Below are 24,052 nucleotides of genomic sequence, written 5' to 3'. Positions count from 1 at the left end.
TATCTGTCTGTCTGTCTGTCTGTCTGTGTGAGCCTAATCAAAGTAATACAAATAGGAGAGCTGCAGCTGTTTATTTAAAATGTTGAGTTCACTATGCTTTGGACAGTCTCATAACAATCGTTTGAAATTCATTTAAAAAACCAATGAATAATGTTGATATTGATTAAAATTGAAACCGCATCTATCTATCATTGGCCACAAGGTTTTTGCAACATTTTCCCGAGTCTCTTGTTCTCCAGACAGCGCAGATGTACTTCCACGCACCTCGTCGTGGCGCTGGGTTCTGTGTGAAGTTCTCGAGCGTGCGCACATCATCCACCTCCACTAACGCACAAAGCGCTTCTGCTCAGGTTACTGTAGATGAGACCTCCAGTCTTACTACGATTACCTGTTTAATGGACTAAATAGCCAGGAGGACCAGAAGCCATAATATGAAGAAACGCTACATGGATATAGGCAGGCTACGGAAAATGAAAAAGATAAAACTCACTGAGAAGATTTCCGAAAGGTATGACACACCGCGCGCGCTGCTTTGTTGTTTTGTTATTGCTCTTATTCGTTTTCACCTGAATGGCTCGCGCTTGGCTATTCATAGCGCGCTGAACGGATTGACGCAAACAATAAACAAATAGCATCTCCCGATATGATAACAAATCGGGGTTTAATTCCGAGCTAATGCTCGCTGTGATTTAATGGATGCATACAAGGCCGAATCTATAACATTTGGTGTAAAAAAAAAACAGTGTAGCGGGCCATGTTGCTAACAAAATATTTTAATAACAAAAATACCCTCCAGTTGAATTTAGCGTTGCATATTAAAAATGCTACAGTATTTATCTTATTTCAGGTTCTGGTATTAGTAAACCTAGCTATTATTAATGTGATTTGATGCAGCGTCAGCTAACAAGAAGTCATGTTATTTCTTCATGACAATACGATGTCTGAAAAACAGACTGTCTGAAAACACAGACAAACTGACAAGGGCCTCTGACTAGACAATATGCGCGCAGAAATTGATTTTTCTCAGGGATTATTTAGCTGTACCTTAAATTATGTATATTTATAAATTTATATGATATTTAATAGTATTCAGAGCTGTGTTCGTAAGTTGTTGGGGCATTTTGTATTTTATCGGTTGATTCCAGACCATTGTTTCTAGTGAGGTAAACACGGCAGTGTAGTCTGAACGGACCCGTCTCTTATTTATATCCTATCGTAGTGATCTGGACAATAACCTCCTGTGTTTATACGCTTCATAGTGAAATGAACGTGCGCAGATTTCTCCTGAAACGGTTTCTTGTTCTTTAAATAGCCATGGCAACACTGTAGATTAGACGTTTAGGTGCTGATGCAGAAGATGAAATGTTGCTATGGTTACCAAACACAAAGGGATGCAGAGCGCAGAAAGCCTGAACAAAGGAATGGGGCACAATAGACTGTGCGACCAAAACACGGATTGTAACGTCTTCAAGAACTTACTTTCTGCGCCTTTACGTCTTAATATATGCTTGTTCATTTTTCCTTTGAAATACAGAAAATATTTGTCTTTTTGTCAACATGAAGTTATTTAACAAAAAAAGTATAATCAAAGTGGACGCGCGTTTTGTAGTTTGAATAAGGACTTCTGTTTTGACAATCAGTTTTGACTTTAGAAAGATGCATTTTTATTTTTTTATATAGTTACTTAATTAAAAAGAATTCACATAATTGTATCTGTACCACTGATGACATTTCTTTAAAAACAATCTCATGGTAAGTCTTTTTGAATGTCCTGTTTCCAGCGCGTACTCTGTTCTGAAGTTCATGATCGTCTGGATGCTGGTGCTGTTAGCAGACTTTGTTCTGGAGTTCAGACTGGAATACCTGTGGCCATGCTGGCTCTTTCTAGGGACCGTCTACACCACATTTCACTGTCATGGACTGGTAGGCAATTTTCTGCAGCTGTATTGTTTGATTTTAATAACAAAAAATCCATCTATCATTATAAATGAATTTTCTTGCTCCATTTTCTTTTTCATTATGTTGTGTTCCTGACCCCCCCCCCCCCCCTTTCATATTTACAAAGAAAAAATAGATAGATATTAAACCAGCAAACCTCTGCTTTTCTATTACAGGCCATCTGTGTTGTTTTCGTGTGTGCAGCATTTACCCTGGACTTATTCTGTTTCATTTTTGTACCCTTACACTGGCTGTTTTTTGCAGCCAGCACATACGTCTTACTCAACTATATGTGGCATACAGGTGAGCCCTAAATGCTTTTAATAATTTAGGTTGCCATTTAATTAACACTTACAGAGTCACTGTGCTCTTGGAAGTATTATGGATATAAACAATATATACATTCATTTACATTATTTATTTGCAGAAAAGGGAATCTGTATGTCAACTGTGACATTATGGATACTCTTAGTGTATATGGAGGCCTCTCTCCGGTTGCGGGACCTGAAAAGCCCTCATGCAAATCTGTCCCATCTATTTGCTGCACACTGGTAGGTTCTGATTGGCAATTTATTTTAGAGCTGAATGTAATATGGGATTTTAAATTAACTAATTTTACCAGCTGTGTTTCATGCTGTAATTTAACACAAGCTGTTATTATTTCTTCCAGCATTGGGTATCCACTAGTGTATATGGGATTTGATGCAACATGCTACTTCTCCAGTATGTTTAAACTGCGCACTCAGAAATCAGTTCAGAGTGAGAATGACCTCCACATGGATCTCCTGCAACAATCCCTACCTCCTTACATGCACCTGTACCCAAAATTGTGGATGGAAGGTATGTATAATTTCTTTTATGTAGCTATCTTTCTAAAAAGTTCAATAGTTTAAAGGGATAGTTCATTAAAAAAAAAGAAAATCCAGTCATTTATTACTCACCCTCAGATTGTTTCAAACCGTAAGACCTTTGTTCATCTTCAGAAAACAAATTAAGATTTTTTTTGATGAAACACAAGAGCTTTCTGACCCTGCATAGACAGCAACACAACTAACCCGTTAAAATAGTCCATGTGTTCAACCATAATGTTACGAAGGTACGAGAATGCTTTTTGTGCGCAAATGAAAATAACTACTTTATTCAACAATTTCATCTCTTCCGTGTTAGTCTTTGACGCACATTCTTATAAAATGCATTAAAAAATAAATAAAAATAACGTAATGAAGTTTAAAAATGTACAATTGTGACAAATGTCTTTGTACAGATCCCAAATATAAGGTGGCCAAATGTAGGCCGATGCAATACCAGTGTCCATCCGATTCTATCACCTCAGAGGACAAAGAAAACATGGAGGACTGCCTTCAAATCCACAGACTTCCTGCAAGACCCGAAAGAGACACAAATCCACAAACTCCAGGACCCAAGCACCGTGGAGGTGAACTTCATTTGGACTCCACGTCCATGCTAGAAATGACTGAAAACCTACCTCAGGAGGATCAGAGCAGCAAAGCTCAAAGACCCTCCAAGAGCTCGTTGCCTAAAGTGCACCGAGGTTCAGTGAATATCCCTAACAGCAAAGGGGAGAAGAGGCAGAAAGCCCCCAAAGCCATCAACACAATAGGGGACTCTGCTGAAAGGTGCTCGTCAAACATCCCCCCAAGTCCTCCGAACCCACATGCTGAGCAGATGCTGAAGTATGTTTAGGTTATTTCATTTCTATATGCACTGATTCAGCTCAAAATTCATATGTTTGCAAAAGTGTAATGGACTGTGGAAGATGGTTGATGAATTTTCGAGTACATTTACACTGTGATCTCCATCTGCTCCACAGGCTGGAACAAGAAATGAGGAAGCTGAAGGGAGAGCTGCAGGCGAGCAGACAGAGCGAGCAGGAGCTGCGCAGTCACATTTGTAATCTGACCAACAGTGAACACAGTCTGCGCCCTGAAGTCTCTCTGCTCAGACATGCAAATGAAATGCTGCAAAACAAGTGAGTCCTCTGATGGCATGGCATTGGTGATCTGGGTTGATGTTAGGTCACGCTGCTTGATGTTTGTGTTTATATATCAAACATATAGGTGTTTCTTATTTAACACTCGAATAGTTTTCCAGCTTTTATTTATAGACTGGATTGTTTGACCTTTTGTCTCAGACGTTTAAACTTAACCATCATAAAAAATATTTATTATAATTTTAATAACAAATCTATTAAAAGCAGTTTATGTAAAAAAAACATAATTAAAAAAAAAAAAAATAATAATATATATATATATATATATATATATATATATATATATATATATATATATATATACACACACACAAAGAAAAACAACAAAGAATATTATGTGTGAACAGATTATTTTGCGTGGTACTTCCAAACCAGCTTATGTGTAAAAAAACATAACTTCTTCTGAAGTTGATCCTACAAAATTATTAGTTTTGACAAAAATATTAAGCAGCAAAACTGTTTTTAATATTTATGATAATAAGAAATGTTTCTTGAGCAGCAAATCAGCTTATTAAAATGATTTCTGAAGGATCATGTGACACTGAAAACTGGAGTGATGGTTGCTGAAAATTCAGCTTTGTCATCACAGGAATAAACTTTAAAATATATATCAAAATAGAAAACAGTATATGCTTTTTGTTCATATAAAAGCAGCCTTGCTGAGCATAAGAGACTTCTTTCAACAACATAAAAAAAATCTCTTCAACAGTATTGTGTACATTACAAATGAACGATGTGCAATTTGACGAAATCTAACGCTGTTCCTTTAAATTCTGTGGTGCTCTGCTGTGCAGGATTCAGTGTCTCACGAAATCCAGACAGAAGGACAAACAAAACTGTTCCTTGCTGGAAAAGAAAATCAGAATGGAAACAGAGGCTCGAGTTGCAGTAGAAAAACAACTTGCAGAAGTCAGAGCACAAAAATTTGATGAAGCAACGATTTTACTTCGGAGCGCATCACACAGGTAATTGTATTAATAAAGCAATAGTGCATATAATAGAGGCATACATATGCATATATTAATCTTGTCAATGCGATTTAGAATTTTTGGATTTCAGTCACTATTGATGCTTAAACTGTGTCTTTGAGACTAGGTCTAAATGTCCAGCTTTTTAATTATGGTTATAGTTGGCAGTAAAATTCTTAATGCAAAATAGCAATAACAAAATAAACCTGTAAAATGTTGTCTTTTTTCCATCCACTATAGGCAAGAACACAGTGAAACTCAAATGTTGAGGAAAAAAGCTAAAGATCTAGACTCAGAGTACAAACAACTACAGCTGGAATATCAGGAGAAAGAAAATCGAATGATAGCTCTAGAGAATGAAGTGGAGGTAAAGGACGCATTCGTAGATCTGTTCAGTTACATACTGCATTGAATAGTTGTGCTGTGCTGGATGTTTGTGATTCATATTTTTATGTTCTTCATGTTCTGACACATGTGGATCTGGTAGCTTGTTGTCTGTGGTGTTTAGCCTGTGGCTCTTTTCTTTTATTTATTTATTTTTTGGTTGGTGTGGGTGAACGTTTCTGTGCCGAATGCTGATTCTGAGTTTTTTTCTTTTGGTGTCATTATTTCTTGTTCCTCGCCCAGTTTAAATGCTGTTATTGCCATCTGCCATATAAACCATGCCAAAACAGAAACCACATCTTTCAGAAACAATTGTGCAACCTGCATTTTTTTTGTATCATGATGAATTTAACAAGCTTTTGAACAGTTTTCTCTTTTATTGTAAAAAAATTAATTTTGTTTTGTTTTGTTTTGGTATTGATAGAGTATTGACCCAAGGGAATTAAACTCTGCTGGACTCACAGATATTTATTCAACTAAATTTGTGCATACAAAATTAGATAATTACAAAAAAAATAAAAAAAGATGACAATTTTTTTCAATAGCCATCAAACATGTAAAATTTACAACTGCATATTTTCCTATAATGACTCCATAAGTTGTAAACAAACATTTAAAACAATTGCACTTAGGTTTTTTTTTTTTTTTTTTAACCTTGAAATTTTTGTTGTGGGAGTTTGGTGAGTGGGTATGAAAGTTCACAATATGGTTGGATTGCTTTACAACAGCAACAAATGTCAAATTCAGGGGGGCTCCAAAGTAGCAAAAATACACAAATCTACATACAGTTGCTTTAAAGATGGCGTGTGTAATTTCTTTGCATTGTGTAGCAACCAAAGGAAATTGGAAAAATAATGAATAATAAAACCCTGGGTACCTTATCGAATGAAGATGTTTGTTTGTGTTGTTTAAAGGCAAAACAGTGTTTATATATATATATATATATATATGAGAATGGCAGTATTAAACAGATAAATTGACATTAAGTACAACTACAATTTTTTTTTTTTTTTTTTTGAATGTTTGTGAACAAACTGTATCAGTTCCCATTGACTTACAATGGAAGTCAACAGGAACTGAATATGTTTAGTCACAAACATTCAGCAGAAGAAAGGAAGCCATAAAGGTTTGAAACAACATGAGGGTGAGTAAATGATGACTTTTGGCTGAATTAACCCTTTAAACATTATAAGGTTGAAAGCACAGGGTTTTTTTTTTTTGGAACTAGACAGATGGGATTCAAATGTTCACCTGAATCATTCATAATCACCCGAATATTTCACATCACCTTTATTTTGTACTGTTCTGCTCTGTTCCTGTCTCATGCGTGCACTATTCTCTTGTTCCTCCCCAGACCCTCCAGAGGAACAGATGCACGGAGCAGGAAGCGGACGCTTTGCTCTCAGCTCTCTCCTCCTTTCAGGACAAGGTTCAGCATCTAGAGTACAACCTGAGTGCAGAAACCCGTCTCAAGCTAGACCTCTTCTCTGCGCTCGGAGACGCACGCAGACAGCTGGAGATAGCGCAAGGTTCATCTCATTTCAAATTATGCCAGTTATGCATACAAGACCTATATTGCATTTTTTTTTAAAATCTAAGAACACAATATTGGCTGGTTTAAATATTTTTTCCCCCAACTTATCTTCATCAGTCTGTTTTAATTTTTAATGTCTTTCTTTACAGTCAAAATTCTGAAACAAGACCACGAGGTCAAAGAAATGAAACAGAAGCTTGCTGAAGCGATGGCCGTGGCTCCAGGTATGTCATACATGACCCCCAGGTCCTCTATGCCTCAGTACCTCAAGTTCTTCAACTCTGAGCGCTACATGCTGAATCCCAGAGCGCTCATGTACCAGTGTCTTAAGAAATAAGACCAGCGAGGACAAATCGGATTTTGAAGGATTGTTTTGACTCAACATTCCAAACATGAGGGCATCTCTGCTTCAAGGTTTGCCCAAAAACTTTGCCTTTTGACAATGCCAACAGCCAGCCTCTGTTGCGTCTACGGCTGTGTTTACTGATTTCAGCAGAGACACTGAGGCCACTTATAGGTGACCTTGCTTTGAGATTCTTTCCAGATGAAATCAAAGTTGACTGTAAATACATTGTTGACCAGCGGATGACCATAGAATGCTGAGCAAACCGCTGCAAGCTGCATAAACGGCAAGACATCAGTATAATAAAAAGTGTGAACTTGATGAGGAGCACAGTTTATCATGAGGACAGGATATCCTGTGTTGGGTTTCAAATGAAGAGGCTCTTCTTCAGCCATTACAATAACAGGCCAATGCCTCACTTGGTCATTCTGTGCCTCGTTATTTATGTGAATTCAATTTATATAACAAGCCAATATCAAACGTAAGTCAGTATGTGAATATTTGAGTGCTTTGTACCGTTTTGTATTCTTTTTACATTACACGTTACAACAGAAGTGAGCAACACACTGAAAAAAAGAAAAAAAACGTTTGTAGGTTTTCATGTTTCTGAAATTGTTGCATTTTTTATGTATCTCAATGGGATGTTTTTTATGAGAAGTTTATTTTTCTGGCTTGACAGACTTTTTTTTTTTTTTTTTCTAAATTAAAATGAAATAATGGTTTCATTTTGTAATTCTACTTGTTGGTCTGCATGCCAATTTATGTAAAATATTTATGTAAACAATTTTTGATTGTTTTGAGAAAAAAAAAGATTTTGATGTCTAATTGTGCATTTGTGCAAGGGCTTTTTCTTCCAATAATTCTGGAAGCAGTAATAAAGTCATTTTCAATGATAATATTGTAATCTTTTCCACATGACTTTCTGACACGAGACTTAAAGTTCTGTCATCATTTACTCACTCCCTTTCTTTTTTTTAACCAAACCTATATTAAGTCAATGTCAATGCAGTTTAGTGTCATCCACTAACTTTACTGTATGGACAGTATTCCACAGAAGAAGAAAAAATAAGTCACATGGATTTAGAAGACATGAAGGTGAATAAAAAATGACAGAATTTTGCTTTTTGGGTGAACTATTCCTTTTAATATTGTACTTGGGAGCTGAAATGAAACAGACAAAGAATAGAAGTATTCAGTATCTCATCTTTATATCAATGAATGGTGCAAATTGATTTAACAGTAAAAGCAGTTATGAGTTTCTGAATGTTTAGCATGAGACAAACTAGGCAATTCAAAATGATTCTGGGCAATAGTTTCCTCCCGTTAGACGGATCAAACAGAGAGAGGGATTGATACAAAGCCTGTTGTTTCTTTCAAAACAACCACGGAATGAATCATCCATTTAAAATGTTCTAATTTGTCACTGCTGGTCTGCATTAACAAAAGAAAGCATTGTTTGTTGTGTGCTTTTCAATGGTTCGGGCATCATTTTCACTCCGCTGTCTGATATCTGAAGCAATTTGCAATTCGAGCCATTATATAATTAAAAAGAAACAAGCAACACAATTAGCAATCAGAAGAAAACTAGAGTTTTTCAGTTGTTAAACTGCATTTCATGCATTATTTCAAATTAGCTGCTTGTAACAGATGATGTTCATATACCATCGAAGTGAATATGAAATTTATTGCCATCAACATAAAACAAATCAGTGCAAACTGCTCATTTGGGCTGAAATGATGCTGCCCAAAAACAAAACACACCACCAGAAACCCTCGGAGATTTGATATACTGCAAATATGCCAACAAATTGTTACAGTATACAAGCATGCAGACCAGTTGACAAAGAAAACAACACTACAGGATCTGCTCAATGAAAAAAGGAATAATACAATGTGTCTGTCAGTCTATGGGTCTTGATTGTGGAGATGGATTGATTGTGTCTGTTGAAGGCACATTTGAACACGTCTGGTGCACTGGAGATCATTTCTTTATACTGAAACTCATAACTGTGTCACATACAGGGAAAACAGACAAGTCAAATCAAGTGCCCCTCGCTTAGAAACCATTCAAATGAAAACTTACAGCATACATTCACAGGTAATAAAGGGAAAAAAAAAAAAAAAAAGCCGCCACAATGTTGAAAGTGAAACACGCTTCAAGATAGACCATACGCATATAGATAAATAATCTGTTTGCTTTTTTCAATGTTTGGAGATCCCCTTTCCTTTCACAGTCGTTGTAGATCTTGCATTGCAGACCAAAGTTAACCACAATTAATGTGTGCCTTAAAAGGTACAAAGACATTGTTATTTGGTAATAATTTCAAAATAACACAGTAACGCATTCCTCTTACACTAAAAAAAAAAAAAAAAGAATAAATGAACGATTGAAAGGGTGAATAAAAGATCATGAAATATGCATGTGATGTGCCTGAAAAGACAAAAAAAAAAAAAAAAAAAAAAAAGATTTGCTGAAGTGCAAACCAGAAGTAACCCATCCCACACATCCAAAATACAGCTCGTAATACTGATTTAAATAATAAGAGTCATTTTTTCTTCTTTTAAAACAGAGAAGCAGACTGCTACACTGACAGAATAAATGTACACGGGTACCACCAGCCAACACTTTTTCCACCACCTAAAGCAGTGTGAAGAACAGAGCGCAGGGGTGCGTTTCCTCAGAGTCCCGTCCCGTCCCGTGCATGAAGATAAAGGATGATGGAGAGGAGCTGGCAGATCTGACCCTCTGCTATGAGGAAACGGTTACAGGATTCAGAGAGCCGTTACGGCTGTAGAATTTAGAGAAGGCCTCCTCCAGCACAGTAGTGAGACGTGGCTGATCCCCCTTGACAGAGCCAGGAAAAAAAAAAAAAAGTTTAAAACAAAGTGGCACCAGGAACTGAAGGAAAAATAAAGATAAAAATGAATACCTTTTCAAAATGAAATACAAATACTAAAAAAAAAAAAAAAAAAAAAAAAAAATTCTACTACAGGGATGCAGCAAAGCACCTCTTGAAATCTCAAGTAGATCAAATGGAATTGGAATCCCTAGTATAGAACAAATAAATATTTGAAACAAAAGGAACAACGCCAAAGCAAGTGGCTGTAAAATAAAGCAATAAGCCCCAAGAAACCATGGTTTACAGTGAATTTATAACAGCTAAGGGCCGTTGTTAGGCACGATGGGAAGCTAAACAGAAGCTGAATTAACTACTGTGCAGGGTCAGGTTTTAATGGCAGAGAGAGATGAAACAGGAAAAAAAATGCTGGAGTTAACACAGATGGTACAGCAGCATTCCTTACAAAAGTGCTAAATCTGACAGATGACAATACCAATGAGATGAACAGAGAATTCCTTGCTTATAGTCAAGAAAGAGCATGAATTAAGACTGGAGGAAAAACCTCTTTAAATGAAGAAAACTGGCTGTGAACTGCAGAAAATAGTTGTAATGGTACTACCCAACAGAAAGCCAGGGTGGTACAGATGAAAAAGCTGTGTATGCTGATTTCCACTCTATTGTGGTATTCTCTGTGAGAGGTCTGGTCCTGGTTTGTGCATTAACAGAGAAGGATTTCATGTCTGTTTTTAGGTACATCTCATCCATGGACTCTATGTGCTGCTCTTCTGATTAGCTCACATGGTTTTTTCTCTTTTCTTACTCTTCCAGGAATCAGCCACAGCTGATCCAAACATTTCCTCAAGCAACTGAATTATTGATTGGAAACATTTTATGAATGCTGGCACTAACTAGTGCTTCATAAATTTGAACCTGGTGCCACATGTTTAAAATAAAAAGTCCAGAACATTGTGTGATCTCACCAATTCTGGCTGAATGCAGTAACCATGCCAACAATAAAACTTAATCCCTTGAAAGTTTTTTTGAATGACATATCTATTCTCATCTATTCCATTATCTTTAAATCTTTCATGTGACAGATGAGTTTAGCTCCATTATATTCAGATTCATAATCTACGGGACACTATTTCCATCACTGAGACCTTACACATTAAACTACATTACCATTCAAAAGTTTGGGGTCTTTAAGGTTTTTTTAAGTTGTTGAAAGAAGTCTTTTATGCTCAGCATGACTGTAATTACTGATCAAAAGTACAGTTATAAAAAAAAAAGGAGGTAATATTGTAAAATATTACAATTTAAATGTTACTTTCTTATTTGAACATTTTAAAAAGTAATTTTTGCTAAATTTTAAATCATCTCAAGCATGAATAGGCATGTGACGGTATCAAATATTCATGTTGCGATTAATTGCTTATGTGTTTAATCACAGTATAAGGTATTATTATGATGTCATAATGTGCTGTCATAATAAAGTATAACAGGTTTAATAACTTTTTTCTCATAACAAAAATAACTGAACATTTAAATACAAAGCAATACACAAAAAAAATGTATAAAGTACAGCTTAAAGTGCAAAGGAATTATTAAGACCAATAGGTAACACTTTCCAATAAGACCTCATAAGTTAACTTTAGTTAATGCATTAACATTCAAAATGAGCAATAGCTACATCTGCTACAGAAGTTATTAATCTTTGTTAAAAAAAAAAATACAAATACAACTGTTAGTTCATATTAGCTTGGGTTCATTAACACAGTATCAACTTTTAACTTTAACAATGTGTTATTAAATATTGAAATTAACTAAGATTAATGAATGTTTAGGAGATTTTTTCATTGGCGGTTTATGTTAACTACTGAATTAACTAATGTTAAATAATGAAGCCTTAATGTAAAGTGTGACTAAACAATAAAGAATAAAAACATTTTCAAACGATATCCAGGGCATGTTGCAGTCCAGATTAAAATGTATGAAATTTTGAAAATCAATAGCCTATTAAGTAAAAGTATTTGGCGCTCTGATAACCAAGGTAGCGAATACAAAAATCTGAATGTCTGTTTAAATCATTTAAACATGTTTCAGAGACAGAAAGTAGTGCAGCACATTTGTTTACTGGGTTTCCGGGGTAACGGCTGTATTTCTGCTGTTCAGCGCCATCTGCTGTCAGAGAGTGAATGTGCATCTTCATTCATTTCAGTCTCTTTCATTTGTTCTGCCATGCATTTCTCATTCGTGCTTGTTTACGTGACAGTGCACGTGTCTTTGACGCAGCATACAGTGTTGTGCATTGTGACCAGTTGATGGGAAAAGTATTCAATTTGTATTAATTATTCAGTATTTTGAAGTGCCCATGATAACAATATTGTGCATATTTATGATATATAATGTGATATATCGCATTACCTAATACCGGCACATGTCTAAGCATTAAACGGCATTCTAAAAACGTGGTGCTCTAGTTAAAGGAAGTTCAAGTCCATCTTCTTGCATTTTTCCCTAATGCAAGAAGATGGGAGTTGCCGACATGCGGTTGGATCATTCTTTTCTCGTTACTGCTATCATTAGCATTTTGCTAAAGTGTCCAGTAATATTTCTATTCAAAATTGTAATTCCTCGATTTATAAAGAAACAAATCGTGGCAAAACATTAAATTAGATTTAATCAATAAAATCAGAAAATTCGCTCAGCCCTATGTCCCTCAGCCTTAATATTATTGTGGTGATATGAAACTAAAATTAGTACCAGTAATTAACTGCATTAATCTGAAACTGAAGTCTATTGTAACACAATGTCTTTACTGTAACTTATAAAAAAGGTAATTTATTTAAAAAAAGGATGGTAATGTATATCAAATCTTGAAAAAAACATCTTACCTCACTAATGAAGCCAAGCTGGACCAGTTCCACGGCCAACTCCTGTACATTCTCATCTAAAACACACAGAACACCATTTCTTAAGTCAAAATGCTGCGGGTGGAAAAGTGCCGTATGTTAAGACACAGTAGTGACAATTGTAATCTGAGCCTGATGCACTCCAGTGTATCTGCTCAACTCATTTTTTTTAAATCAGAAAATTATTTCATAATTCACAAATAAGAACAAAAACAAGAACATTAGAACAGAAACAAATTATGCATGTGCACAAATTTGATTGAAGGCACATAGTCATTGTAAATTGCTTGATTAGCAGATTATTGCATTTTTGTGGTGGTAATAAACATCCATGTTGGATTAAATCAGATGTGTATTCAGGTAGCTAGCTATTCAACTAACCCAGCAAGCTTCTTGATTCTGAGCAACTTGACTTGAAAGACAAAACCAACCAATTTGATGCCCATTATAGCTGCGTCTCTTGCAGCTGAGAATGCAACGCATACTTGTGCTTCATTCTGACACATTTCAGAACACAAAGGCATGCGAAATCAAGCTGTGTAGCTGGAAGCGTTTACATGCTTGTCTAGTGTGTTTGGGGCCTGATAAAGTACTCACTTGGTGCCAAATCACAACTCAAGTGTCGGTTCAGCTTATCTTCCAGTTTAAGCAGTAAGGTCAGCTATAAAAAGAGCAGAGAGAGATATAAACACAGAATTATCATCTAACTTCAAAGTCATTACAGCAATAAATCGGAAAAAGGCTTACATGATGTTTTGCTCCTTCCTCCACAGGCTCGATGTTGCACTGCATTTGCACGACTTAAAGGAGAGAGATTATGTTTTAAAACAAACATATGATGCTAAATGACTGGAAATGCTGTTGACTTTGACTGTAACCACCCATCTAGGTTTGTCTAAGAGGGAAGTAGTAATACGCCACACAGAGACAGCCTGATCAACAGCGAGGGAAGGTGAGAAAACTGTGATTTATTCTTAATCATTGATAGTCGGTCACAGTCTCTTAAATCAGTCCGTTTCTCACCTTCCGGGTCTCCAGCTCTGCAGGCTCAGGCGTAGGCGTTTTGACAGAGGGTGGCACGATGGGGGACTTGACAGCCTCTTGCTGAGGCTGCTGTGGGCAGGGCACACCGAAGGCAGTCAGCGGATAGATCCCGTTCCTACATCACGAGAACCAAGAGCACATGTTGATATTATATTTGTGCTTGTTTGAACATTGTTACTGCTTTCTTAACATCTGAATCTGGCCCAACTCATTTCTTAAAAAAAAAAAAAAAAAAAAAAAAAAAAAAAAAATGGTAAGATTATTACGATTTATTTTTTTTTTTTAGCTCACCTCACATCTTCAAGAAACTTGTCAAGCTCCAAAGCAGGAAACTGCGAGAGTCTGATGGAAAAATAGACAGGGTTACAGAAGCCATTTACGTGGCATGACAGCTTATTTGAAACCTAAATCCAAAAACAAGGCACAAATGAATCACAGGAGGAGACTCACTTCATTTGGACCTCTTTCCTTTCCACAATGACCTGGTTGGGGTCCATGTTCTTGGTCATTTCCTCTAAAGCATTTTCAGGGATCATGTCTAGAAGCCAAAAGGGAAAATGGTTTCAGTGTGTTTAGTTTCATTGTATTCCATTCATGAAGCGGACATAAAATGAAATGTCTGAATGATAATGAGATTAGCTCATGACTCACGCTGGTGACTGACGATACAGTGTGCAGCCAATAGTTTCAAAAGAGGCACTTCAAACAGAGCTTGATGGAAAAGCAGCTCTCTGGCTGTGGGCCTCTTACTGGGGTCCACCTCCAGACACTTCTGAATAAACTCCTAAAACACACACACAGAAACATGACACTTCACATCCATTAGTACATATATATTAAGAATAACATTATTCTGTCGAAAAGCTGATCAGCTCTTACAGACACAGTCACCAGTGGGGATGTGTGGGAAAATTAAAAAAAAAAATGGTTACTATATTTAACCATAAATTATTAAAGGAAGAAGGGAACCATTTCAGATGGTCAGGTGCTGTGTTCTGCTACTAAATGCATAATTCTTCATATTTCAGCTATACTGCAACACTCAGATTTACTGATGGATATTTGTGATTGTTATTTCAATTTAGTTGTATACATGCAACACATCATATAATAGTGTGGGGGAAACAATCTAACTGAATTTACAAATTATTTATTTTATTTGTAATCTGTAAAGCCTGTTACAGATTTGCATATTCAAATTCCACATGGATCTCATCTTCCAGAATTTTTCAATTATTCAGTTGTGAACAAAAAAAAAAAAAAAAAAAACTGTACAACTACCATGCAAAGGTTTGGGTCCATAATGCAGGATAATTCGAAGAATGGATTAAATTGATTTAAAAAAAACATGACATTTATTATGTTACAAAAAAAAAAAAAAAAGTGAATGTTTCAAATAAATATGGTTCTTCTAACCTTTCTATTCATCAAAAATCCAGCTTTTTTTAAATTATTTTTTTTATAAAAATTCCAAAGTTTTCATAAAAATATTAAGCTGCACAAGTGTTTTCAATAACGATAATAAATACTTCTTGAGTAGCAAATAAACATATTAGAATGATTTCTGAAGGATCATATGTCAGTAAAGACTGGAGTAATGGCTACTGAAAATTTTCAAAATAGAAAAGTAATTATTTTATAACATACTATTTCACAATATTAAAATGTTTACTGTATTTTTAATCAAATAAATGCAGCCTTGCTTAGCGTAAGAGATACGCCCCATTTGAACAGTAGCCAATCTTTGAATGCAAATAATTTAAGCACTGATAATCTATACTCACTCTCTGCAGTGGATCCTCCAGAGACTGGATGGCACTATTAATGGCTTCTTGTGACACATATGAGGACTCTCCATTACTTTGGATTTCCAGCACAGCCATCTAAAACAGCGGAAGAAAAACCTGAATCACTGGTCTGGTCAGTCCGATACCCTGACGAATAATCAACAAACAGCACTCACCTCTAAGGCGCACATTCCAAAGGAATAGATGTCCACGGCTGTAGTGACATTGGCAACAGCTGAAGTGGATGAAGGAAGAAATTTTTTTTACTTAAGTGCATTAAACCAATACTGTAGAATGAGTTTTAAAACCTAGTTTTACCTGCATACTCTGGAGCAAAGAAGTGCAAACTCTTCTGTTCCTCCCGACATGTTTTCACATGGTTATTAATGGTGTCTGGGGCCACTACAAAAAGACACAGAAACATCAGCAACAATAATAAAATGTGTAACATTTAAACAGTCATACTCAACAGTGTGCTTCAGCAAACCTGAGCCGATTTTAATGAGTCCATTGTGCTGTATGAAAATGGTGTCACAGGTCAGGTTCCCATGGATAATGGGAGGTTCACATGAATGCAAATAGCTGAAGGAAGAACGGTGAGAAATGTGAGTGTAATAGGAGCTCTCCACGAGACTCACAGTGGAACATCAAAACAAAAAGAAATGGACAACTATAACAGTCACAGAAAACTTTCCAGCAACCAATGTAGAATGTGTCAACATTTCCAATTATATCTCCACATTACTGGTAGACATTAGTATTTGAACAAAAAGTAAATAAATAGGTATAGAGAAAAGTACACACACCTTAAGGCAGATAATATCTGAGTGCACCAGCGTTTCCATGCCTAGAAAAGTCCCAGAAATAGTTATTGGCATTGAGATGACAAATCAGCGTCTGATTCTACAGCAGGGGGCTGCTTCATAAAACTAGTTAACCAAATAAGCCAGGCTTATTTCAGTTCATCTCACTTATTTTCAACCAAATCAACTGACAAGAAGTCAGACTAAATTAAATAAACCTGGTTCATTTGGTAAACTTAATTTCTGAAACAGCCCCCTGGTTACATCATTAATCCCATATAAATAATGCACTTTGTTTTTATGATATCCTATATATGAAATTATTAATATTGTACAAGAACTACTAGCAAATAGTAGTCTCTCTAAAGATCAACCATTACTAACATCCAAGCAAGTAATTTAAGACAAAAAAAATATGTATTATGTCTTTTTTGTCTATTTGTCTGAATAGACAGAGCAGCAATATTAGGCTACCTTTTCATTCATGGTCTTATGATTCTTCTTTGTCTTCTTTAGAAACTGCTTCAGGCTCCCAGAAGACATGTACTCTGTGATGAAAATAACCTAAGGGGGTGACAAAAAAAAAGGGATTAAACTCCAAAAATGGGAAATTTTGAATACTTTTGTTGTTGCGTTTCATACCCTGGCTCTGTTCTCCTTCACATCTGCCCAGTACTTGTGAAACTTTACTATATTCACATGTTCCAGCTGGATGAGGTTATCAAACACTGCCTTGACTTTTTCCTGAGAAATATAAAAAGAAAATTTGATTAATTTTACCTTGAGGGAGCTGTCTGACAAAAAGATGTAACATAACGTCTTGACTTTTAGAGGAACAGGTTATTATTATAATATAATACTGAACTCTCGCTTTATTATTTTATTATGCAATAACTACAAACTTATTTAAAAGATCAAGGGAAAAACTCCATTGCTTTTTATGGCTGGACTCACTGCACTAGTCACATGTGTTTATGTGAAATGCAATCAGCAGTGTAGACGGCAAAGCCTGTCAAAACGCAACCTCTAAAATTACTTATTGAATTCCACGAAGAGTGTCTGCCAAGTGAGCGGAGCGCAGTAACAGATGGCTGTCCACGACTCTATGCCAGGCATTAATGAATCGAGTTTGATTAAAAGCGCTCACAGGCAATTACAGAGTAAAGTATGCTATATTAGAAAGAAAAGAATGACCTTTTAAATATTTCAACACTTAGAAGATAGTTATATAACCACAGAGAATGCTTTTCTTACAATACTTTTCATAAGTAGCTGAAGGCTCTGAGCGAGATTGCTGGCAGGAAACAGGTCAGACCACTTTATGTAAGGAGCTTACACCCAAGAAACGAAGGTAAGCACACTCATTCTGTGAAGCAATCAAGCTGTCCTCACACTCATAGTTAAATACTCATTGGTATTGCTAATTCACGGCTTAACATGTTAGTAACCAAGAACACAGGAAGCAGTACAGCTGAATCTGTGGCTATGTATGGAGATAATAATCACTGGTGAACTTTCACACCGGAACGCTCACATCACGTTTAAATTAACATTCAGCAGCAAACTATTAATTCATTCATACTGGTTACAACTAAGATCAACATAATATCAAAACAGACCCTATTTACTTTAATGCATGTTCCTTACGAACGGTAAGAATTTTTTTTTGAAAGAAATCTCACCAATGTTGCATATTTGATCAAAAAATACAGTTAAGGGTTTAATATTGTGAAATATTATTAAAATCTAAAATAACTTTCCTATTTTAATATATTTTGAATTAGAAGTTTTACCTCTTGTAGTTTGAAGTTCTTCCTTTCAGAAAACATGACCTCATTCCACACCACCTCCACACCTTCCTCTGTGTCCATGGCAAGATAAGCATTGTCGATGCCTGGGACGTTGCGCTGGTTAACCTGTTGAGGAGGGGAACACTATCAGTGAATAATTTCTTATATTTTGATCCATTCTTTACACAAAGCTATTGAGAGACTTGGAATGGACCTCTTCTCTCCGCTTCTGCCAGCGTCCACAGGGGCTTTCCTCCAGGATCTCAGATTCATCTTCGCTCTCCTCCTCCTCATCCTCGGTTGCAGGTGGTGCAGGCTGTGTTACTGTGGACACCGGAGGAGACACTGATGACACCCCCTGGCCGGTAGGTGGTGAGGCTGTGGACTCGGACTTCGTGTCCATAGCGGATGCAGGGGCAGGTGCGGCGCTCTGCTTTCCTTCTTCTGACATCACTGACTGATACCTGACAGCCCTGTCCTGAACCGCCACAGAGAAGAAGACTGGCTGACTCACACCTCAAAGGCAGGAGGCAGAGAGCTGCAATATCAGAAGTGATTCATCACAAGGAGTATAAACAGTAATCATAAACAGTATAAATATGTATTCAAGATCAAAACAAAATATTACTTTTAATAAATTAAATACACAGTCACAACTTTTATGATTCAGTTAACAGCTTTTTTCCTCCTTCAGCCAGTATCTGGTAAAGACTGCAATCACGAATCTAGCTATTACAATATTTATTTAATTTATTTATACTTTTTACAGTTTTGTTGATTTTCTTGATACTTTTCTGTGACCTGAAAATTGATGATGATGATTGTAAACTAAATACAGGTAAAGTGAGCCATACGTTACACTTTCCACTGTTATATGATATCATGTAAAATTATACATTTTAAAAATGCCCAAATCTCAAATGAAAGGGAACCAGCAAAACAATCACTCTGAAACACTAAAAAAACTTCAAAATGAAGGATAAATCTAAACCACAGCAGAAACTGGACTGAATCACTTCAACTGTCAATTCAGTGTCAGTTTCAATTAAAACTAAGGTAATTTTGACCTCCAAAACTGTACAAGACTGTAAAAACTGCCGAGGCATGAACAGACAGGCTTTTGTAATGTTTACATCATTTCTCTTTCCTCATAGTCCTGTCCTCAATTCAACCCAGGCCTCGGTTTATGTTCAAGCATTCAAAACATACTACGCCGACTATCCCACCTCAATGATAAGAAACAAACAGCACACTGCTCCCCAGCATATGAACCGCACTGTAGATGATCTTACTTTAGTCTATCCTGAGAGGAGCGGCGTCGCCAGCTCGCCGGAAGCAGCTAGTCGGTGGAAGTTGAGGACACAGAGGAGGAAAATCTTCAGACAAGGAGAAACTATGATAAATCCTCAAACAATATGGGTCCGTATAGGGGTGTAACTGTCAAGGGGTGAGTTAGTGGTCCACAGAAATTCCAAGATATGAAATGACTGTTCAATTTCCCCTTTGCCGACTCGTGAGCGAGAAGCTAGCAGCGCAGCTCCGCGGCCTCCGGAGCCTTCGCGAGTATTATCTGAGAAATAGATATCCTTGGACGATATGCTAAATGTTAAATAAAATAACCAAAATATCACAACTTTCTGGTCAGCAAAATCGACTAAAACAGAAACAAATATTGCTAGCTGTCTGTCGGATTTGATGCGTTTAGTCAGATAGCCGCGGATGCTACACTCCCGGATATTCGCTTTCTTCACAGAAGTCCAAACAGAACGATCTGTTTCTCCCTTAACACTCAACGTAAGTATTACAACACGAATGGACTCAAATTAACCAAACACCGATATTCCTGAAAAAGCTACAGGTAAATTGCGACAGCTCCGAGTTGTGTGGTGCGCTGTTGCTTATTCCTGTACGAACCGCTCTGTGGTTTATAAAGCGAGTGTAGAGCTGCACCAAGTTCACACAGCGCCATCTGCTGGATGACGTCATCCTGACACCGTCTCAGCTCAGGGTTTAACCCCTCGATGACCGAGAGGGAGAAACTAACACACATTTATTCGTTAACCTTTTGTATATTAATTCATTATATATAGAGAGAGATTATTAAATATGATGTATTTATATGTTATATGATATTGTATATGATACGTTTGGCTTATTTACGCTTAGCATACATGGACATATGATCAGTGATGGGCAGTAGCGTGGTGGTAGCGTCGCTGTTTATGAAATCAAATAGTTTTTCAGTAGCGAAGCTCTTTTTTTGATCAAGTAGCACGGTAGCGTCGACAAAAGCAAACATTACATTATCCAAAGCATTCTGAAGCTCAAGCTCAAATCGGAAATATAACTGCTAAGGATCACTGATCCTGGATCAGTAAGTGACGCCACCGCCACTAAACCCTGTAACTCCATTGGCCCCTCAAACTGTCAGTCAAACCTCATTATTCCTCCCGCCTCTCTCGTGAATGGCTCGCAGTTTGGAGCGTTTCAGCTTGTTGCAGTCTGAACTCTGAGGGTAAATAAAAGAACTGTTGATTGAATACAGCGTTTTCTTTACTCAAGAAACACTATATTTATAAAGGCTAAGGTTTTTTTTTTTTTTTTTTTTTTTTTTTGTATTTGAGGAGCGGAGAAGAGTGTCTTAGCATTTTTTTGTCAAGTCACAGTCAAATAGCTTGTGCAAAGCGCTGTATATAACCTGCAACTTCATAAAAATGTAAATGCGATGCCCTTACTGCCTGTGATATGGTGTTAAAGGGATAGTTCAACCAAAAATTTAAAATTTATATTTATCTGCTTACCCCCAGAGCATCCAAGATGCAGGTAACTTTGTTTCTTCAGTAGAACAGAAATTAAGATTTTTAACTCAAACTGTTGCAGTCTATCACTCTTATAATGTAAGTGGATGGGAATCAAAGCTAAAACATACAATAAAACAAAAAAAAACATACACAAACAAAACCAAATTAAACCCTGCGGCTCGTGATGATAAATTGATGTGTAACTACACAAAACGACCGGTCTGTGCAAGAAACTGAACAGTATTTTTTACATTTTTTACCTCTGATTCACGCAATGTCCGAACTGTTAGAACTGTCTGTCACCTACATCTTGGATGCCCTGGGGGTAAACAGATAAACATAAAATTTTCATTTTTGGGTGAACTATCCCTTTAATGACGGAAAAAAAAACATTCGCTGGTCAAAAACCTTGAATTTGAACTTGATTTTGGTGAAATGTTAATAATATAATGACACATGCAACAATGCAAATAAATGTAGCCTAAGTTATTTGTAGGCCTATACATCTATATGGTAACACTATACAGTAAGATTTCATTAATGTTAGCTAATGAATTAACTAACGTGAGCATACAATGAACAATACATTTATTACAGTATTTATTCATCTTTGTTAATGTTATGAAAATACAGTCATTCATTTGTAGTTTATGTTAGTTCACAGTGCATTAACTAATGTTAACAAACACAGCTTATTTTAATAATGCATTAGTAAATGTTGAAATTAACATTAATAAATGCTGCAGAAGTATTTTTAATTCTTAGTTCATGTTAACTACACTAGTTAACTAATGTTAATTAATGAACCTTATTGTGAAGTGTTACCATTTACATTTAGTCATTTAACAGATGTTTTTATCCAAAGCGTATCCTAGCCCTAACCCTAACTTACAAATGAGGAGAATGGAAGCAGTCAAAATCAGCAAAAGAGCAATTATATGTAACAAGTGCTGTACCAAGTCTCAGTTAGCTTAACACAGTACATGTAGCAAGGTTTTTTTTTTTTTAAATCATATAATAAATAAAAAGAAAACCGATAGAATAGAAAAAGAGCAAGCTAGTGTTAGAGGCCTTTTTTGCTTTTGTTAATTGTATAATAAATAAAAAGAAAACAGAGATAAAATACAAAAAGACTAGAAAAGCAAGTGTTTTTTTTAAAGAAAATAAGCAGTTAGTAAATGAATAGAGTACAAGTCTAAAGGGGTCAAGTTTTTTATTATTATAAAGAATAGAATTAGAATAGAGAGTGCTAGAGTTAGAGGGTCAAATAAAGATGGAACAGATGTGTTTTTAGCCGATTCTTGAAGATGGCTAAGGCTAAGTCTGCTGGGATTGAGCTGGGCAGGTCATTTAACCACGAGGAAACATTTAATTTAAAAGTCTGTGAAAGTGATTTTGTGCTTCTTTGGGATGGCACAATAAAGCGATGTTCACTTGCAGAACGCAAGCTTCTAGAGGGCACATAAAACATACATTTATATAAATATATCTGTGTACAATAAAGCCACAATACCAACTACCAATAGGAGGTTTCGGACTGACAACAAAAATTTATTTAGCCTATGTCACAATATGAGGTAAATCCGGCTCTGTACATGATACTGGTTTTTCTTGCCAAATTGGTTTGGAACAATAAACTATTATGCCTGTCTATCTGCTTGACTGACAGTTTAATGATCACTGAGAGAGCATTGACTTGGTATGATGCTGGTTCAATATAAAAATGATTTAAAAAAAAAAATTGCTTAGAAGTAGTAAACTACTTTTGCCATGCTGCTGTAGTTTAGCTTGCTACATTTCACAGGGATGTAGCTTTAGTGCAGTGAAGCTTCATTTAAATAAGAGTAACTGTTAGCTTAGCTCGCTACAAGTAGCTTGCTCAACACTGCATATGGTATGAAATACAAAAGAACACCTTTAAATACATTTTGTATAAAGCAACTTTCTGTCCTGTAGAACGTTCATTTATTTTTTATTCATCCATTCATTTTATTCATTTGTTTACAGTTTTGTCCTCTGTAGAGTCCTTTTTCTTTTTCTATAAAACGAGAGAGAAATTTATAATTTCTGAATACATAAAATATACAACATGTGTATATTAGGTATTGTAGATGCATTAGAAGTAAATAGAAATTTTAAGTATGTGTTAAATTTAAAGGGATACTCCACCCCAAAATGAAAATTTTGTCATTAACCACTTACCCCCCAGGTCGTTCCAAACCCATAAAAGTTTTGTACATCTTCGGAACACAATTTAAGATATTTTGGATGAAAACCAGGAGGCCTGTGACTGTCCCAAAGACTGGCAAGTAAATAACAGTGTCAAGGTCCATAAAAGGTATGAAAGTTGTTGTCAGAATACTCCATCTGCCATCAGACGTGCAATCTGAGATATATGAAGCGATGGGAACACTTTTTGTAAGCGCAGAAAACAAAAATACAGACTTTATTCAATAATTCCTTTGTCAACCGTCTCCTCTGTGTCTCCATATCACCATATGCTGTGTGTGCTCTTCTGTATCATCCGCGCCACAAGGATGCGCTGTTTCTACATGTATTTTGCTTTGATGTGAAAGAAAACAGCGCATCCTTGTGGCACGAATGATACAGAAGAGCATACACAGCATATGATGGTATGGAGAGACAAGTTGACAAAGGAATTGTTGAATAAAGTCTGTATTTTTGTTTTCTTCGCTTACAAAAAGTGTTCCTGTCGCTTCATATGACCCAGATTGCACGTCTGATGGCAGATGGTGTATTCTGACAACGACTTTCATACCTTTTATGACCTTGACACTGTTATTTATTTGGCAGTCTATGGGACAGTCACAGGCCTCCTGGTTTTCATCCAAAATATCTTAAATTGTGTTCCGAGGACGAACAAAGCTTTTACGGAT

At 36.2% G+C, this 24,052-nt stretch overlaps 2 protein-coding genes across 3 annotated transcripts; one reads left to right on the top strand and one right to left on the bottom strand.

Annotated features, from left to right (window-relative positions):
- The first annotated feature begins 245 nt into the window (after nt 1–245).
- On the top strand, nt 246–11,042 carry LOC109066146 (macoilin-like). Of its 2 annotated transcripts, none has more exons than XM_042747369.1 (11): nt 246–508; nt 1,782–1,923; nt 2,115–2,241; nt 2,366–2,489; nt 2,609–2,778; nt 3,203–3,632; nt 3,770–3,928; nt 4,744–4,914; nt 5,158–5,284; nt 6,656–6,830; nt 6,985–11,042. In XM_042747369.1, the coding sequence occupies exons 1-11, from the start codon at nt 432–434 to the stop codon at nt 7,170–7,172; spliced, it is 1,890 nt and encodes a 629-aa protein (XP_042603303.1). In that variant the 5' UTR covers nt 246–431; the 3' UTR covers nt 7,173–11,042. The 2 variants fall into 2 exon arrangements, with proteins under 2 accessions (XP_042603303.1, XP_042603304.1); XM_042747370.1 differs by lacking the exon at nt 246–508 and adding an exon at nt 1,069–1,458.
- LOC109061749 (nuclear receptor-binding protein-like) lies at nt 8,368–20,294 on the bottom strand. Its single transcript, XM_042747371.1, has 18 exons — nt 19,647–20,294; nt 18,569–18,892; nt 18,358–18,480; nt 17,207–17,308; nt 17,039–17,128; nt 16,568–16,608; nt 16,249–16,343; nt 16,080–16,163; nt 15,938–15,996; nt 15,759–15,857; nt 14,626–14,758; nt 14,425–14,512; nt 14,266–14,316; nt 13,954–14,089; nt 13,678–13,731; nt 13,528–13,591; nt 12,913–12,968; nt 8,368–10,023 (listed from the first exon to the last, which is right to left on the bottom strand). Exons 2-18 carry the CDS (start codon nt 18,803–18,805, stop codon nt 9,928–9,930), a joined length of 1,608 nt encoding a protein of 535 aa, XP_042603305.1. The 5' UTR covers nt 18,806–18,892; nt 19,647–20,294; the 3' UTR covers nt 8,368–9,927.
- Nucleotides 20,295–24,052: the final 3,758 nt, after the last annotated feature.

Source organism: Cyprinus carpio, chromosome B20, assembly GCF_018340385.1.
Source record: "Cyprinus carpio isolate SPL01 chromosome B20, ASM1834038v1, whole genome shotgun sequence".
NCBI lineage: Eukaryota > Metazoa > Chordata > Actinopteri > Cypriniformes > Cyprinidae > Cyprinus > Cyprinus carpio.
This window is presented reverse-complemented; position numbering and strand designations above follow the sequence as displayed.